General features: G+C 44.3%; 1 protein-coding gene across 1 annotated transcript in view; it reads left to right on the plus strand.

Annotated features, from left to right (window-relative positions):
- The first annotated feature begins 1,815 nt into the window (after positions 1–1,815).
- Positions 1,816–18,868, plus strand: part of mgat5 (alpha-1,6-mannosylglycoprotein 6-beta-N-acetylglucosaminyltransferase) — a 63,125-nt gene continuing 46,072 nt past the window's right edge. Inside the window, exons 1-3 of the mRNA XM_047576367.1 lie at positions 1,816–1,994; positions 11,510–11,991; positions 16,850–17,014. Of these exons, the coding sequence (XP_047432323.1) occupies positions 11,751–11,991; positions 16,850–17,014 (406 nt within the window). The 5' untranslated portion in view covers positions 1,816–1,994; positions 11,510–11,750. The remainder of the gene's footprint in view (positions 1,995–11,509; positions 11,992–16,849; positions 17,015–18,868) is intronic.

Consider the following 18,868-nt stretch of genomic DNA (forward strand, 5'->3'; position numbering starts at 1 on the left):
ATTAATTTCAGGTTTGACATGCTAGAAAACGCCCTCTGTTTTCCAAATTTGGAAATGTGCCCCTGCTAATCTACATGCAGTGAGCAAAAAAAACCAAAAAAAAAAAAAAAAAAAAAAAAAACACGTGGCCCTTTACAAGCAAAGGGACCGTCACAATCACTTGTTAATGTTTCATGAGCAATAAACAGGAAATAAACTTCTTCTAATGTTTATTGTCTGGTATGAATATGTGCTACAAACATCAGACTCCCATGAAATGAAGTCACGCACACTGGAAAGTCAAACGCCCAAAATAAACCAGGAGCAGAAATTGCAACAACTCTGGTGATCGTAGGTTTGGTCTGTGCTAGTAACTTGACTGGGACATGAGTAGGAATTTATGTTTATTGGTCTATTCATTTATTTTTGTTGTTGTTTTGACATGTTGACTTCATTTTTCACACACATGTTGACCAGCGTATTTCGATCATTCAACTTTTCCTTTTTTTTGTTTTGCAAAAGAAAAAATAAATGTGGCCATTTCATTGTTTATGCACAAAAATCGGTGTTCAATATATAATTCTTTAATACACAGGGTAAGATGTTACAATCCTTTGTGCCACGATCCGAGGAAAAACTCATTTAGAAGCCTAGTCCAGACTGAAAAGACGACCAGCATGCTAGCAGTTAGTTACCAACTAGCAACCAACAAGTAGACACCAACTAACTAGCTAGTGGACAACTTTGTCTTATCGGCTCAATACAACTTAAACCGTTGTAACCATCAACAGGGGGCGTGTAGAGGTGGTTCAGACCTATGAGACTATGAAGCTACATCTGTATCACATATTTGACTGGTTGTCTAACATAGACTCAGAGGCAGCTCTGACCTTTTTTGTATAATATTTCCTCAGGAGGCTAAGGTCATTTAATTTAATAGATTATTATTATTAATAATAATAATTATCTATCTATCTATCTATCTATCTATCTATCTATCTATCTATCTATCTATCTATCTATCTATCTATCTATCTATGCAGCTGTATCGTCTAACTTGCAGCAGGTGGCAGTAAACACACATCTTTTACTGACGTTTAACAGCAGGAGCACTCAGTAAGGGACCGTCCTACTTTATGTCGCCTCCGTCTGTTAAAGTGTAACTACCAGGTCGTTAGCCTAACAGCATAATCGCTTATGTCTTTTTATTTTATACCGACTGTTACAATATCAATAAAAAAAAACATTGCGCTTGGGCGTGTTTTTGTCTTATTTTCCGAAAACGTAAGCAACTATGTTATTAATACATGAAAAAACAAACACTCTTTACAAACACAATTAAAAAGAACTATATCATAAAATAAAGTAGTATATGCAAAAAATGTACAGAATTAGCATATGGACACATGCACAAGAATTATAACGGAAGAATATACATTAGATAATACATGATAGTAAGGTAAGGTGCAATAGTGTCCATTAGCATGAATAACATGGAGTTATTCTGTTACAGAAAGGTGAGTTGTTGTAAGCCACAGCTAGATAGAGTAGGGTATGACAAAAGTCCTACAGCCTCTAGGTATTCTCAAGCAAATAAAGAATGAATTGCTGACTTTAAAGCTGTGGGGCACAATAAAATAAAAGTAGGTTAAATTAGAAATGTACATCTGACATACGTCTGTATTTTATACTGTATCTGGACAGAATGGAGGTGAAATGAACACTAATACTAAATGACTTGAAATAACATTTTTTTTATTTTTTTATTTTTGTAATTACGCTGTTATTCGTTTTGCGCGTGTCCGCTAACACGCACACGGTCCCTCGCCGTCACTCGCGGTGGGCAGAGCGAACTCAGGGGCTCGTGCGCCGTCCCGTGAATCTCATCTTTCCGCTCAACGCGACGACGTCTCCGGTCGCCTCTTCTCCGGGCTTTTTTTTTTTTTTTTACGTCTCTATTACCACCTTATAAATAACACACCTCCACGGGCTGCAAGACACGGACCGTGGCCGAGGTAAGGCCGGCTCCGCGGCGTTCGCTTTTCCCCTCTCTTCTTCTTGTCGGTGAAGGAAATGGTGTGAGAGTAGGTGAAGGCGCGGTGTGTTTTTTCGCCGCTTTGTGCTCGAGGAGTGGGCGACTTGTCACTGCGGCGGTGTGCGTGTTTTGTTGTGAATTGTGCGCTGGTCTTTCTCACGCCACGGCCGGTGCTAGCTGGGGGGGAAACGGTGAATGTGTGACGGGCTGTGTGTAAAGCGGCAGAAGCGAGAAAAGCTAACCCGCTAGCTCCTTCTTCTTCTTCTTTTCATTATTTATTTTCATTTTAAACAGGCGGTTAAAGAGGACGGGGACGTAAATATCCGCAGCGAGCCGGGGGTCGTATTGTTATTACGCGTCCGGTTTAGCTAGCTTTCTAAGTGAAAGTGCTCCATAGGATGATGTTGTGACGACATAACCTGCAGGGCTCCTCTTTCCCGGCCAGCATCGCCTTATATGCTTTTTTTTTTGAACAGGTTGTTCAAGAATAACTGATCATTCAACTCAAAGTCAAGGTGCATGCACCCAATGACAGCATTATTATGATATATTTATTTATTTTTTCGCTTCATTGAGAAAACCAATAATCATACTCTTTTTTTAGGCGGTCGTTTAGCCAAAAAAAGGGGAAGATGGTTCACATATGTCATCTGAGAAGAGTCTGTGACGGACGACCTTCTCCTGACAGTGGTTGCACTTCCTCGTGTATTTAAAGGCAGTGAAACTGTACCTTGTTAAACATAAGCTAGGATGACATATTTATTTGTTCTCCTTTAAAAAAAAAACAAAAACAAAACAAAACAAAAAAACAAGATCTCGGCTCATAGATATGATTTTGGTGACACACTCAGATAATGGGCTGCGGAAGTTAATCGCGTTGGTGCATGCTCTTTTCTTTGGAAGTGCTTGGCATTGCTTGGAAAGTGGTTTCTTTTTGCTTTCAAAAGAACACCTATTTAAAAAAGAAAAATGTTGAGCGCTCCTGTAATTAATAATGACACATTTGCAATCCAGGATTACGATTCGCTTTAAAGTTATTAAAGCGTGATATATAGGTTAGAAGTGCGCTCCTCTAATTTTCTGTCTTCCTTGTGTGATCTGGTTGTGACATGTTAATCTGATTACGCGTGAGATGTATCCTGTGTCATTGTAACGGAGGCTGCTGCAAATGCGATTGTGTGTGTCGACCAGGACTTCTGGTGGATGTGTGAATTCATCTTTTTTCCCCCCCTCTACCTGGCCGGTCTCAAGCCTGCGCCCACCGCACGAAGTGGGTCGTGTTGTGGTTCTTGCCCTCGTTATTTGCACCGTATCAATGAAATTGGAACAAACTGATAACGGTGGATTCCTCTAACAGGACAATTAGCTGTGAGCCATTAAAAAAAAGCTCCCGTGCTGCTGGTGATACTCGACCGTGTGCCGTGAGCTAATGCCGAATGCAGTGACCATCCAGAGGTGAGCCGCCGCTGACTGCCCCTGGCTTTATAAAGAGCTCTTTCAGCCGCCTTTTCGCCAGAGCCTCTGGGATTATAAATCCTGAGGAAAAGGAGCTTTGCTTCGGTGGCATGCTTCACTGGCAAGAAATCATTGGAGGGTGTGTGTGTGTGTGTAAGTGTGGAGCTGATGGTGGGGGTAGGGGTGGATGGTGGATGGTGGATGGGGAGGGGGGTCACGGCTCGGGTAGAGAGGCAGCGGAGGGATGAGGAAGGAGGGATTGAAGATGCGAGGATCGGGGGGGGGGGGTGATAGATGCCATGTGAGAAAAGTGGAACACTTGGCCTCTCTGTGATTAAAGGGCTCCTGTTCTCTGAGCACAAACACTCACATAGACCTGCCTCTTCTTCTGATCGCTCGTCCAAAATATTCTTCGCATCTTGAAAAAGCGGCGGTTTCAAAAAAGAGAGACTTGATTTTTGGGGTTTTTGATGTCGGACAAAGGTGCCAAATCTGCATCTCGAGGGCTAACTGAGAGATGCTTCCCCGTCATACAACAAGTCACTCATTTCCGCGTTCATTTAGGCGAGATATGGCGAGACGGACGTGTCGCGCTCTCGCCGAAAGCTGCGTGCGAAGGCTTAAACAAACCAAAGCAGCAATAAAACGCCTCAAAAGATTTCTCTCACAGGTGTCAGGGTGCAGCTCCTCAAATGCTGAACGAGAAAAACATCGTAATTGCGAAAATTACAAGCCGAGCTGGATGAAACAAACCCAGCTATGCCCGCCTGCCAACTCAGAGCACTGTCTCTAATAAGTCTTATGTGACTGACTGTAGTTTTTTTTTAACATTATAACGATATAAAGCAAAAACATTTTGCCACTCGTTGTGTCTTTACCGACGATTAGTATGAAGAATAAACACAAGAGCGACGATGAGGGTTTCTGTGCCCTACAGTCAGGTCAGTATCAGTCCGTGTATGTTTGCATACATCACATTGCATAACAGTTCATTGCCCTTAAGTGTCGTATGGGTGTGTCAGCAGAAATAATCTGCTATAAACCTTTTTACATCATGTTGCTTTAGTGTTCTTTTTTTTTTTTTTTTTTTTTTGTGTGGTTACTGCAGTTTGCAAGTTTGTGTTAGCACAGCAATCCAGGGCGGAGGAGGTGCCGTGTCTGGCTCCAGCGCCTCATCTGCAGCTCCGACCCACGCCTTGTCGCCGTTGTTGGCATGTTTTTTTTTTTTCGACACTCGGGTCACGTTCCGGGTGGTCTTTTCGTCTCGTGTCGACGTCGCGGCAGGTTACACGTGTCCCTGCTCGTCCGCGGGAAAGTCGGCGATGCGTATACGCCGACGACTCTGGAGTGTTACAATGTCATTAACCACTGTGAAAGCGGGTTTATGACACAAGATATGTTGAGAGCAGTTCCTGGTATTAACAAGTTGGACTGTGTCGACGGCAGTTCTCAGAAATGCTAGCTTATATATTTTTTTTTTTGTAGCCAAACAGGAATTCTTACCTCCTGTCTATTATTTCCTTATGTTTTGTCTCTGAATGTGAATTACAGGAAATTAAAAAAAAAAAAAAATAGAGCTGGATGAGTCAGATTTTAATTATTCAAGTTATTTCTGTTGACAACCATTATTTTGATGACAACAAAAAAAAACATTTCACCTGTTTCCTATTTTACCATTTGACACAGATGAGTGGGCTTGTTGCAGGAAATGACAGTGTTTCAGTGTGTGAGAGAGGCGTCAGGATATTAGTGTTTGTGCGTGCAGTAGTTAAGCGTCTCTGGAGGACCAATAATACCTCCTGAAAGTTTGTGCTTCGTTTTTGTGGAGAAATAAAACGTTACGGTTACGCCTGCAACTCTAATAACCTGTCCTACTGCATTCTTAACAAAAGAGTTGGATGGATCACGACTTCCTTAATGCAACAAAAGTTAATAGGGAAAAAAAAACCTCAAAGCTAGCTATAATAGCCAGGCCCTGGTTAACACACACACACATATATATATGTGTGTATATATATGCCCTGCAGGCTTAGATATACAGCTCTTAGAGGCACCGTTTAGACACAAGTGATATTTCTATAATAATAAAATAATTATTAAAAAATGGTTTTGGTTGTCCGTCAGAGCAACCTGTTTGCAGAAACGTCCCCCACGCTCGCGGCTGATTGGATTTAGAGCTCTTCTTTTGGGAGGTCGAGAGTGGATCTCGGGTGCTTGACTTTCGGTCCCTGAACTACATGTTATCAAGCTTGATCGCTTCCTGTGAAGATAATCTGATGTCATTTCCTTCCACTCGCTTAAAATATCGGAGATAATTTTATTCATTAGCGCACAAACGTACTCATTTGTGACTTCGCACAGGAAGTAATGCATTAAACTTTTCTCTGGCTCTCTAATAAATAAAAATACAAAACAACATTTTCATATATTATATAAATCAAATGGACAAATGCAGTATGTAAACACACAGTCAGAGTATGTTTTCTTCCTGAAATGAGTTTCTATTATAGTTCAGACCTCAATATATTACTTGACTTCACACATACATGTGGGTAGCGGCTGTAGTTTTCATTGTCATCACCTCAGGTCAGTGACATTCTTGTTTTGAGCTTTGATTTGTCACAACAGAGTTGGCAACGTTCATCCGAGGAAGACGAGGACGGGGAAGTTGTCGTGACGGTGTTAGTGGTTGTTCACGCTGAGTGACAAGTGCTTATTTTGGGACGTTGTTTGTCTTGTCTCGTTTGCATTCCTGAATTCATGCGTTGCTGCCGTTCATGGCTTTCTGGGTTTTACTTCTTCTTCGCCGCTCGGTTGCATCACCTTCCCGCCCGATCTCGCCATCCGACTTACTGGAAGACCGATCGAAAAAGGGAAAATAAGTTCTTTTTTTCCCCAACTTCCTCACTAAATGCCTTTAGATATTAAATCAGTATGAGTTACAGAATTATGCGTCCTCTGTTATTCTCTTTAAACGTCCATCTGCCTTTGTGTTCATTCGTGGCTCGGAATTGGTACCCCCGAAGAGCTGTTGGAGCCCATCATTGACTCAATAATGAACACATTACCATTGATCTGGTTGCCTCTCCCGTTTTAGATAAACTGCCCGAACTTAGCTGCAGGGAAAGCCTGTCTGTTGATATCTGGTTACGAGCCGGATTCACACCAGTAAGGTGGCGAAGGCTGCAAGCGCGGCTCGTTTCTCTGGAGGGCCTAATAAATAATTAAGAGGTGGGGCTTATGTGAAGGAGTCCATTAAGATGCAGAGTCACACTGGTCTCCATGGTAGCGGGGCCATATTATCAGGATCAAGTCTCCTTTGGCCCGGGCGACAGGGGATGTGGCTCAGTGTTGGTTTGGGAGAGGTTAGATGACGACTAAAATGAGGACTCTCCACTGGATTTGTGGACTAAAAACTGGACGACAACAGCTCTGGGTTGGGTGGAAATTATCGAGTTCCTGAAATGTTCGTATAATCGGTTAATTGTTTCTCCGGTTGCAGCTCTTTAAATATGAATATTTTCTTGTAATTGGTGTAAAATGATATCATCGGGGTTTTCACTTGGCCACAAACCAAAAAAAAAACGACACACATTTGCAAAAAGGAAAGGCAGCCTTCACTGGATACTGAGGAAAATGCAAAAAACTTAAGGAATGTACAAGGAGGAGTATCTTTTTTTTCTGCGAGTGGACATCAATCACAATGGTATCCTCAGTGAAAGTCGCACTCGTCCTCCAAATATGCGCGTTATAAAAGAGAGTATTTGAAGCGAGGCTGGTGGCTGTCACCACCTGAGAGTTACCTGGGTGTGAGATGTCAAGAGACTATTTATATTCTGGTGGAAAATAGATCCTTTTTTTTTTCAAAGCTGATCCATAATTGATGGCCGAGGCTACACCCAGAGCATATTTCACTTATTTTTTATTTATTTTTTTTGCGCTTATGCAACAACCTCTTAGTGTATGTTATTTCAGTTCGGTCGAATGCTCCGTTTTAGACGCGGAGTAATGCACCGGAATTAATCTGGGCCCGCTTCACCTTTATGGAATAGCCCCTAAACGAGATGCGAAAGGAGCTTATTTTCAGCTGGAAATAGACGGGAGTCTGCACCTTGCTCAGCCCATCTGGCCCCGTTCTTAAGAGTTCAGTATACGACGGGACAAGGGCAAACGCTACGTGATTAGGACTCTGATGGAGAGCTATCAGAGCTCGGGATGATTGTTGTGGCGGTGATGCAATATGATTGCCGACGCTTAATCCTTTACCGTAAACCTATTTTGTCTGGGGAGTGCACAGATGATACAAACAAATGATAGGCTACGTGATTGCTGCAGGGTGGATGGGTACCAGCCACTACATGCATTCATATTGGATATTTCTGCAGCCTAGAGCGATCTTTTTGAGAACGGGTATTTCTACGAGTGGAAAAACATTGTTCTGCATTGGTATGGTCAGTCAGGGGTTGGCTCCACTGGTATTGAATAAAAAATGGACTCAACTATGTCTGGAACTTTGAGTCCAGTCGATGTTTCCTTCCTGAGTAATCAGCCTTCGGAGTCTGTTACTTTCCCCATTGTTTCCCACCTTTACAAATGAAATTGTTGTTCTCGGCGAGATTTAAGGCTTTATGCTACATAATCACAATGCAGTGCTAAAGCTGTGTAGCATGACCCAAGAAACCTGTAGTTTCCCACAATGAGAATTAGGTTACTTAGAAAAGCAGCTTAATTATTTGCTATAGTTTGTTCAGATTCGTCAGTTCAAAATCATTTAATAAATAAATGCCTGGCTCGTGAGTGGCGAGCCTTATCAGTGCCACTCTGCGCTTAAAACCGAGCAGCCGAGCTGAAATTTCAGGTCTTTTGTTCCTAACGGCACAAAGTGCCGGGACGACACTGATTTCTCCCGGGCTCGAAGGATAACAGTTGTTTCCGTCTCCGCTGCCTCTTGAACCTCGCGGGCGGAATGCGCCGCCGCTCCTGCCGACAATGAAAAGTGCATTCAGCAGGTTGTTATGTCATCATCTCGAGTTGCGAAGGATCGTATATTCTGTAACTTTAGCTGGCTGTCGTCGCGCAGTCCCACCGAGGCTGCAGCCCGCGAGAGCCAGCGGGCTCGCTGCCAGACAAATTAAGATCCTGAATTAGAAACCAGAAGGTAAGCGAGGAGGCAATATATGCGCCGCCCCCGGGTGGGGTTGAATTGCTTTCGTAGCCCCCTTTCTCTGGAGATCATAGGCCCCGTCATTGGAAAACTTCCTAACAAAGGGGTGATAATGCGCCGCAGTATTAAATAAGATGGATAGCTGCAGGAAATCAGGCCAGGCGATTGAGCCAACCACGGCTGGGATTGTGTGTTTTCAGAAACCGAAGCAGTTGCCGTGTGTAGGTCTTGGCTGGCGGATCTTACGGCGGTGTAGCTGGGGGCCCCGAAAGCCTCCCATCCTCGACCGGAGCGCCTCGCCAGCCTTTTCCTGCCCTCCTCCTCCTCCCGACAGAATCCCAAGCAATGAGAGACATCCGATGATATCGGCCCTGCAGATTGCACAGAGCTGCCGCCAAGGGCTCGTCTCATGAATTCGCAGTGAAGCTGCAGAAATAGTCGCTGCCGCTGCTGCAAAACAAAAAAAAGCGCCACAAAGCACTGATGTGATTTATTTGTTAAAATGTATGTAGATTCGGAAAATAAATACGAGCCTTCGCCCTGAGTGACTGAACAATTATGGTGTGTCGTAACCTGCCGCGAGGTGGAAGTTAAACTCGCAGCCGTCTCTGACCTATTTACGAAGCTGATGGATGGAAGGCGAAAAGAGCCTTTTGTGTGGCTGCCTTTTGTGTTTCTTGGGGAGGTGCTGATCATTTTCTTTGTCATTTCCTCCGGTAAAATGACAAACAAACACAAAGATTGGACAGGTGAGAAGGTTAGCAGTCTTTTCACGGCAGCCATGGTGTCCTGACCTGGTTAGAGTCGCTTTTCAAGACCATGAGAAAGACGCGGCTCAAAAGCAAAAACCCACTCTTAGCCACATTTGCAGCTACAACAGTTGAGTGCAACATCGTTTTATATTTTACCTTGATTGCACCCTGGAGCGATTTCTCTTTTTTTTTGGTGTTGCTTAATGCCTAAAGCCAGAGACATTTATTTAACGTAGCAAAGATCGCCTAGAGGTTGTCAGCGAAGACTTAGTTGAACTATTTAACAGCTTCAGAAACGCTGCGGGGCTCGCCTCATCCTCCATTATGAGCAAAAGTTGGATGGTTAAAAAAAAAAAGGCAAATGTGTTGTTTTCTGGCACAGCGGCAGTAAAGAAAAACTTGAATTGAAGTCGCGTATTTTGGTTTAATAGCTGCTTACACTGTAGAGCAAAGGATGAATTATTTAATAACAGGTCTAGGATGCATGTGTATCTGAACTAAATGAAGTGCACACATAAATGCCCAGTAGTTGCTTAATTAAAGCGTCAGTTAGCACAACACAACAAACAAAACGCCTCGCGGCGGCTACGCCAAAAAATATGGGACGCTCGCGACTTAACAACAATTATTTCCTGTTGTTGCCGTACTCCGAGCCGAGAGCTGCTCGAGCATTACGAAACGAGTCTCGCCCTTACGCTTCGTTTCAAGGGTCACACATCCAAACAGAAACCAGGGGAAAGTTACGACGCCCTTTATCTAAGTCAGGTCATTTGCGTGGTTGTGAGGATCTTGTCGTGTGCCCGCGCGAGGAGCGAAATAGACGGTTGTTTTGAACGGAGCCTGCGCGCACACAAACCGGCCAATTGTATAGGAACTCATGTTTTCTGGTCCCAAATCTGCAGCTGATCACTGCCGTCGCCAAATAAGAGCCATTCTTGTCTCTTTTCTTGGACCTTGGACTACACTTGATCATTGTTGTCTGTGTTTCAGCCCAGAAACCCACTGGTGGTTGGTTTCCTCAATAACAATAAGTTTAGTTTTGGGCTATTTTTGGACAACACAAGCTGTTTGTCAACCCTGACCTAGGATTGTCAGAACTTGTGGGAATTTTCCACCTTTTTCTAACATTTTTACATTAAAAGATTCATCAGTAACACTCGATAATAATAGTTTTAGTGACCTTTTGCTTCTATGAGCTAAACCACCTTTACATCTGAAACGTATGGTCTCAGTGGGAGAGTCTTCTTTACATATGAGCCTCGTGAATACTTTGCCAAGCAAACAAGGAAAATGAACGTGAAAGAGTGCGTTTCGAATTCTGTTTGCGTTCTCCCTTGTCAGTAAGAAAGATTAATTGTCGGGCCATCCAAATGTTTGTATATTGAGCAAACCCTTGAATAAATTTCGCGGAGCCACATCAGTCATAGGTTTCAAGCTGCCTGGATCAAACAAGGCCGTTCTGTTTCGCATCTATTTCAGAGAAAGGGGCTTAAATAACTTTGGAAGAAGTTTCTTCAGCAAACTTAAAACCTGCAATCAGACATAATTCACTTGCTTTACTTGGCCCCCGTGCGATAGCTTTAATGCGCTGCTTTATAGAAGCGCGCATTCACCCTGCGCCATCGTCGTTAAGTTAACAGTGCAGCGGATCAACGTGCCGCGTGTAAACAGTGCGACGTTCCGCGTACACTGCGCCTCTGTGCTGTGTGGTCTGCTGCAGTTGCAGGTTGCTCTGTCTGCTGTAACAGACCACTCGTTCATGGCTCCTTCCTTATTTTGCAGCGACTATTCAAATAAACCGAACGACGTCCGCCCCGCGCTGGTTTTTCAGCAACCGCGGTTTCGTGCGGCCGTGGCTTTATCGCTTCGAGGGTGCGTTATCTTTTCGAATGAACCAAATCCTGAATGAACGTTTAGAATTCAGCCTCTGTTGAGGACGAGGATGTGATGCTCTATTATTAATGAATATAACACTGAAGTTTGTCCAGACTTGGCTTGTGTCCAGTTACGGCTGAAACAGCTGACTCACTCTGACCTGTCAGTGTTTTGTTGTAAGCAAGGACATAAGTTAGTTTCTGTTTTCACCAAGCCAACACACTAAACACGTGTTTTTTTTTTCTGCAGCAGGTTGGACTCAGTCCTCTGAGATGTTACTGAGCGATGAGGATGGGTCAGAGAAGGAAATCAAACCGGTGAGGCGAACAAGCCGCGCACCACCCTCCGAAAACCCCCGCAGCTACGCCTACTGACACCGCCATGCCCCGCCTGCCCTCCTGATTCCCCGCTCCCCCCGACCTCTGCGCCTTCCCCCTCGGTCAAATCAAAGTTGCGAAGGCATCCCTTCGCTGGTTGGTCAAGGGTCAGCATGGCTTCACCCTTCCTGTGGAAGCTGTCGTCGCAGAAGCTCGGCTTCTTCCTGGTCAGCTTCGGCTTCATCTGGGGCATGATGCTGCTGCATTTCACCATCCAGCAGCGGGCCAGCCACGAGAACAGCGCGGTGCTGCGGCAGCAGATCCTGGACCTCAGCAAGCGCTACATCAAAGCGCTGGCGGAGGAGAACCAGAGTGTCATGGACGGGCCTTATGTGGGAACCATGACGGCTTACGGTGAGATTCTTCGTCAAATAAAAATATGCAAAGAGAACAAAAACAACTTAGCTGTGATGTCACTGCAGTGATTTCCAGCAGAACTCGACTTAACCCTTTGAAGCCACAACGTATTCTTGGTGATATGTTAAAGCTGACGTTTTTTTGAATTACCGTAATGCACAGTAGTTTGTGCTAATGACAAAATTGGAAAAAAAAGTGTGGCCGAATGCTGGGAAGTTGTGCTTTTGTCTGGAAGACCTTTGTGTTATCGTCGTTTTTACCTACAAATTCCTCCAAACAACTGTCTCTTCCAACAGCAGCGGTGCGTCATCATTCCCGTAATGGCAGCTTTTTTCAGGCAGGTGTTCAGGTCTTAAAGGGTTAATGGAAGATTGATTTTGTTGGTTGCAATCTGTAAAATTTCTTCATGAGAAAAGTAGAAGAATTAGCCTCATAGCTCAAAATTTATTTAAGCAGTTTCTTTAAGACGTTAAACAGGAGAGACGACCTCAATTGAGTTATGATCCTAGACTGTTCCTTACTTTCCTCCTCTTTTTTTTTTACATCTTCTTTATATCGGTTCCCCTTGTCTACCTCCCAAGCCGGGGCAACGCTGGCCGCGTTCAAGAAAACCTGCCGATACAGCTCCACCGAAGCACAATACTGTAATAGCACAGGTCCAGAAGTGCCATCAATAAGTTATTCATGCCATTAATAGACCTGTATGGCTCGATGGGAGGCTTCATTAGAAACCTGAGATTGGAATTGATTGTGCTCTAATGCCCAGAGAAACAACAGGATACAGTAAAGCTTCTGGAGATTAAATCAGCTCCCAGAGTTCGCGAAGAAGCCGGAGTCTGCAAAGAAACGAGTGCACTGCTGGCTTAGGCTGTAAGCGCAGGTTCGCAGGGATTTTCTTTAGTGGAAGAAGCATCGAACCTGCCTGCGTTTATTTAAAGGCGCACGCACGACGTGGAACTTTTAAGCTAACTTTGTGAAGTAGCGCCACGTCCAAACTGCTGTCATCACGCTCTGCTTTTAACATTTAACTCGACAGAGTGATCTGAGCAGCTGGAAGGAAATAAATCCACAACATCTGGTGTTTTATACGAAGCAATTAGTAGTGTTTGCGCTGTATTAATTACCCAGACAGCGCGTTTACATTGGACGCATCTGACTGTAAAAATTTTAATGTTAATTCGGGGTAAAACGATCCGAGTGTCACAGATTTTTCCTGTAATATCAGCCAGCGTTTTCCAGTGAACCCATTCCTGTCCAGTTTGTTTTGTTCCCTCGCATGACGAATTGATTTCCACTACGCCGCAGCAGCCTGCTGACCGGCATCCAATGTCACATCAAAATCCATTTCAAGACCTTGATTAGATAGCGAGCCGGCAGGACACTCAGTGCTTCCTGCATTTGCCTTGTTACGATTCGTAATGAGTTTAAGAGGAAACTTTGCTACCCTCGACAAACGTAATGGGATGCGAATTTAATATTGGAAATCCTAAAAGCTGGTTTGGGGCACTCGTCACTTTATTGGAAGGGATCGTTTTTTAAGAAACCCACATGTTGAAAAGCTAGAAATCAATGAGGCTGAGCAAGGATTAGGGACTTTCTGACGTTTGTGTTTGTCTACAGGGCTTGAATAGGCTGCGGGTGATTTGATTGTTTGAATCCTAGCGCGACACACCACACAAATACAAACACCTCTCCACGGGCCATGTAATCTACTTCCACCACAGTGGTGTCAAACGTGACAAGGATATGATCCTTCCCTTTCCTTCGTTCCTGAAACTGACCCACGCGCTCAGGTGTGACAATCCACCTGACACCACGTCCATGCGACACATTTCACCAGCCCAAGGATGTTTTTTGTGGTGTGGGAACATTTTACACCCTTTGCTATCACTCGCTCCGTGGAGCCGCCGTCTGAAGCGAGCACCGTCTTCCTTCCTGTGTGCAGTGTAAGCTTACATATATTGCTGTCTAATCCTCTCTCGGGTGTAAGGTCACTGCGCTCTTCGTCTGTTCTTTGTAGCGTTATGTTGGTCAGATTTCCAGCCAGCAGCCAGGCTGAGTTGAGACTCGCTTCACGGCAATAAACAAAAGGGATCACCTCCGAATACCTCGGGCTTATGTTCCCGTGTAATCACATCTTTTTTTTTTTTAACGCTCGTGGGCTAAATGAAAAAACCCCAGGTCACCGAGTATCTGGATCATTATCTAACTTGACACGGCTGTGAAATGTAGAGCGTAGTTAAGGGTGTTTACCCTCCCAGGTTGTGTTGTGCATCACGTTGCTAAAAAATATATAGAGACGGGCTGTGCTGTTACCTGGCAGCGCTGTTGCTACACAAGCCGAGGCATTGTTAACCTCTCGAGACCCGGCGTCCTCATATGGGGACATTATGTTTTATGTTTGTTGCAGTTTGTTCTGCTTCATTTAGATCTGTTGTCCTCATAAAGAGAAGAAGAAGAGTCAATACACTTTATTTATGCTTGTTAACTTTTGTAATTTGATGCACATTTGACAAATTAACCCGTCCTCGTTTGAGGACGTTGGGATTTCGTTTCCAGTTTTATATTTTGGTTACACATTGGTGACTTAGATTGTGATATACACTGAAATAATCCATGTGTCCAGGTCATTTCTTTCAAAAACTACTTCCAGTTCAAAGAGTTTTTAACACTTCTTACGTCGTTTTAATCCCAAAAACCCGTAATTTCTTTAAAATAAAGAAATTACGATAAATTTCAAACAGATACTTGAGTCAAACCTCATACTCCATTTCATTTGTTGTCCAGTGCAAATAGTTCAATATCCACTGAGCTTTGTACACGTAAATGTGTCACTTATATAGGAGCTGCTTGTTGTAAAAACACATATGTCCATAAACCTAGTTGTCCATTATGGAAAATCCATCCCATCAAACATTAAAGGGGCAGATGAGCTCATTCTCCAGCAGACTGATTCACCTCACACAACGTCTTTTATTCCTCACTCTATCCAGCTGCACAACAGCTCAACTTCTTGTTACAACTAAGCTACTATAACCAAGCAGTTTCCCTTGTGGATCATTAAAGTCTGACTAAGTCGAAGCCTCGTCAAGAAGAAACAGGAGTGTGTTTCCAGTGAGAGGGATGTCTGAAATTCCTTGTTTAACTTGCCGATACTGTGACCTCACACACACACACACATTGTAATCTCCACTGTTCAAGGTTAAGTGCGACTCGTGTTAAAGCAAAATTCAGTAGGCGCCCAAAACAGAAAGAAACGGAAGCATCAGATTAAAAGAAGCGGACGCTGATCGCATCAGTTAAAGTCAAGTCACGCAATCGAGACGAAGAGGAAATTCAAAATACTCATTTAAATCAGAATATCCCCAACTCATAGCCGATAAAGTGTGTTTTTACACAATCCGTAACTTATTGTTTCTATCAGCGACGCTGCTAATTATCGCGGATTTGCACGTCAGCTCCACAAGTTTACTTTGTCTTAGCTGTAGTTTACATAAGTGAAGGTGCACACTGAGATTCAAACAAGCATTGTCAGAGCAGGCCTATGCTCCTGAGGCGATTATTTAACAGCATGCCCCCCTTCTTCTTCTTCTGTTTTCTTACTGTGTTCTGCCCAGCAGCTCCGCAAAGCTGCAGCTCGAAATCTTTCCGTTCGGTTGATTAGAATGCGTCTGCTCCTCCCACCGCTCGCGGCTCGTCCCAAATCAGACAAACGCTCCTGCTCCTCCGTTCACACGTATATCAGGGGGGGGGGGGCGGCGCGCCGTGCCAGGCCTCGTTGTGCCCGCGCCAATCTCTCTGACGTGATGAAAGCTGGCGTGTCGAATGCATCGCGGCGCGGGACAAAGTGGCACTTCTGTGTGACAGACAAGCGGCAATTATCATCAAGCCTGAGCCAGTCTGGAATCGGAGCTGCGGTCACGTAAGCCAGTCAGTGAATCGTGCGTAATATACTATAGGTTTGGCGACGGGCACGCGTGGCAGATTCTCATCAGATAACGTTTTCTTCGAACGCCATTTCCATGTAAATGTCACCGCAGATGCTGCAGGATAAAGTAACAGACAAACACCACAATAAATAAAGCCAAATAAATTATTTTTTTTTTTTTTAGCTGTGTCCTATGCAGATGAGTTCTTGTGGCGGAAAAGATGCCGGCGGAAACGCAGAGAACCAAATTAAACAGGAAGGTCACTCGCAAAGAAGAAGAAGAAACAGCAGCAGCTCTGGTTTTACATTTAAATGAGCCTCAAGCCGGCCACCTCAAATCTCAATGACATCTTGGGGGACGGTGGAGGACGTGTCCTGCTGACTTTGGTCGTCCAGTGACTTATAATTCTGTGGAGCTCGATGTGTAACACTTGTGGCTGGTGACTTGTGGCCCTGGATTGTGATAGTTCTTAAAAACAACATGAGTAATAACTTCCCCGTCGAGTGTGGTCAGAACAGCCCGATCTGGTTTGAGTTAGCGACTTTATTCTCATGATCTGACTTATTGGAGAAAATGTCGGGTATGGGTTGTTCGTGGCCGTACGTTCTCCAGTTATGTTTTTTGATAGTATGTTCACGTCCAGGCTGCAGTGAGCCAACAATGTCCATTACAAGAGCTGTTAACACACGAATCCCGATATGCAATTAGCTGTGAAAAGCACTTTTATTTAAAATTAAAAACAAAAAAAAAAGCTAAAGGAAACTGCTGCGAGTACGACACAAGTCTTGTAATATTATTAATTGATTAATTGCACAATATAGTGGTTCAGTCACGCAGGCTTTTAGCTTTTAGAAGAGCGGCTCCTTGATATAAATATCACAATTAAAAGGTTTAAACTTTAAACTCCCTGTTATTTTCTTTCACAGACTTGAAGAAGACCCTGGCGGTGCTGCTGGACAACATCATGCTGAGGCTGGGCAAGCTGGAGTCCAAGGTGGAGAACATCTACAACGGCACCGGGGGCAACCTGACGAACGGCACCAGCACGGTCACGCCCAGCGCTACCAACTCAGAGAAAGTGAACGTGGCAGGTTTGTGCCGCTCTCTTCGTTTTCGCTTTCTTTGCGTGACCCCGGAGAATTCGCGCCGAGGCCGTCTTTGCTTTGCGTCGGTTGAAGCGGCGAGATAATTCAGGATCCTACTGGAAGATGTTTCACAGCAGCAGGTGTGATTATTTGTCCCGTGTTTGTCGGTAAACACGAAGTTTCTCAGAGCTGTTAAAGGAGCGGAGATGATGAAAATGCGAATAACTTCATAGAGGTGAGGCGAAACTTTTCGCCAGTGTTGCACAGTTCTCACCTGGCTCTTTATAAGACCGGACCGCATCCTTGGACGCGATTCAAATAAGGCCTCTGTTCACTGCCGCATGACCCTTTTATTAGTTTCCATTGATTTTCCTGCCAGCTTTCAGATGATGAATTCAGCCGGGGCCAGAGGACGAGGTGTGGCTTTTTTTTTTTTTTTTTTTTTTGTCTGAGACCCCGGGACTCGCTCCGAGGTTGTTTGCGCAACGTTAAGCTGTAGAGTCTATAGTTTGAAGTATATATATATATATATATGCAAAATGGGATGTGTGTTTTGTGTTGCAGCCTTCGTGACTTACTTAAAACTTTAAGTTAGTCATAGGTGTGTGTCTTGACTTTTGCATTGACTTAGTATTTCGCTCTTCCAGTGTTTGAAGCCTTTGTTGTGCGAACGGCAGACCACCCCTACCACATCCTTTTGCTATATCCGGAACACGTCTTCCTGAGACTAAAACAATCATCTGCTTTACTTTACTGTCTTTGGACGGCTGCCTCTGTCTGTCGGGTCCTCTAAGAGCTCGTCTCTTCTCCTACTATAAATGTTTGTACGCTTAAATAAATCAAAGGGAATGCAATTGAAGTCAAACGTACTCAAGGCTGTAAAAAAAGGCGCATTTATTGTTTTATGGATCAGTTGGAGTTTATTTTCTTGTTTTCTCCGTCTCCTCTAATGAACGTCATTTGGACCTTTGTCCTTTCTTTAATTTTCCACACGATGCGAGTAATTAATCGGTCAAATGGTGAACAGATTGTCTAATTTCCTGATGTGAGCTTGGCAGCCTCATTTCCTCAGAGATTGGTTCTTGAACCAGTAAATATCTCAGCCAGTAGAACAGGACAGTGGAGATGAAACAGTCTGTGCATGTCCCTCCTCCTCCTGCGCACTAGGTGGCGATACGCGTCTCACCAGCGGGTTAACACCACGTTAATACAGCCTGCTTTCCGCTTGACCTATCACATCATATAACGAACACGAGTCGTTCATGCAGCGGAGCGGCATATCAGACAGCAACCAGATGGATAATAGTACTTTTTTTTTTTTTTTAATCTCGTACGTAATGTGCGCGCTACGTCTGGTGCGGATAAGATGCACGCTATCCCTGCAGCAGCAGTTTGTAGAGCATGTGCGCAGGTTTTCCTTTCCGACTATACATGCAGGAGAAAAATGAATTCCAGTCGCATTATCTGGAGAGGAAAATTCAAATTTTAGTGTGTTTACATGCACTTAAGTTCTCCAGTTAGAGTCCGATTAAAGGAACAATTCGTTTTGTTTTCACGTGCATGTAAATAAACTCGCTTCCAAGTGTCCGGCGGTACCTCTGAGAGACGACATTTACATTCTGAATTCAGGTCAAGCGGACAAAGCAGGCGCCCGCGTCACTCTTGGCAGAGAGCGAAAGGCCCCGGCACTCCAGAGTCTCCATCGGAGCATGTCTCCTGCGTTGGAGTGGGTGGCGGGCGGCACCGTTGCCAGCTCCGCTAGTGCTCCTCCCTGACTGGAACGCAATTACACAGATAAGGATCTGGACAGTGAGGGGGGAACACGCCTTCCTTTCAGAGGGGCTGCTATCAAGATGGAGC

The sequence above is a fragment of the Mugil cephalus genome, chromosome 23, assembly GCF_022458985.1.
Source record: "Mugil cephalus isolate CIBA_MC_2020 chromosome 23, CIBA_Mcephalus_1.1, whole genome shotgun sequence".
Classification (NCBI taxonomy): domain Eukaryota; kingdom Metazoa; phylum Chordata; class Actinopteri; order Mugiliformes; family Mugilidae; genus Mugil; species Mugil cephalus.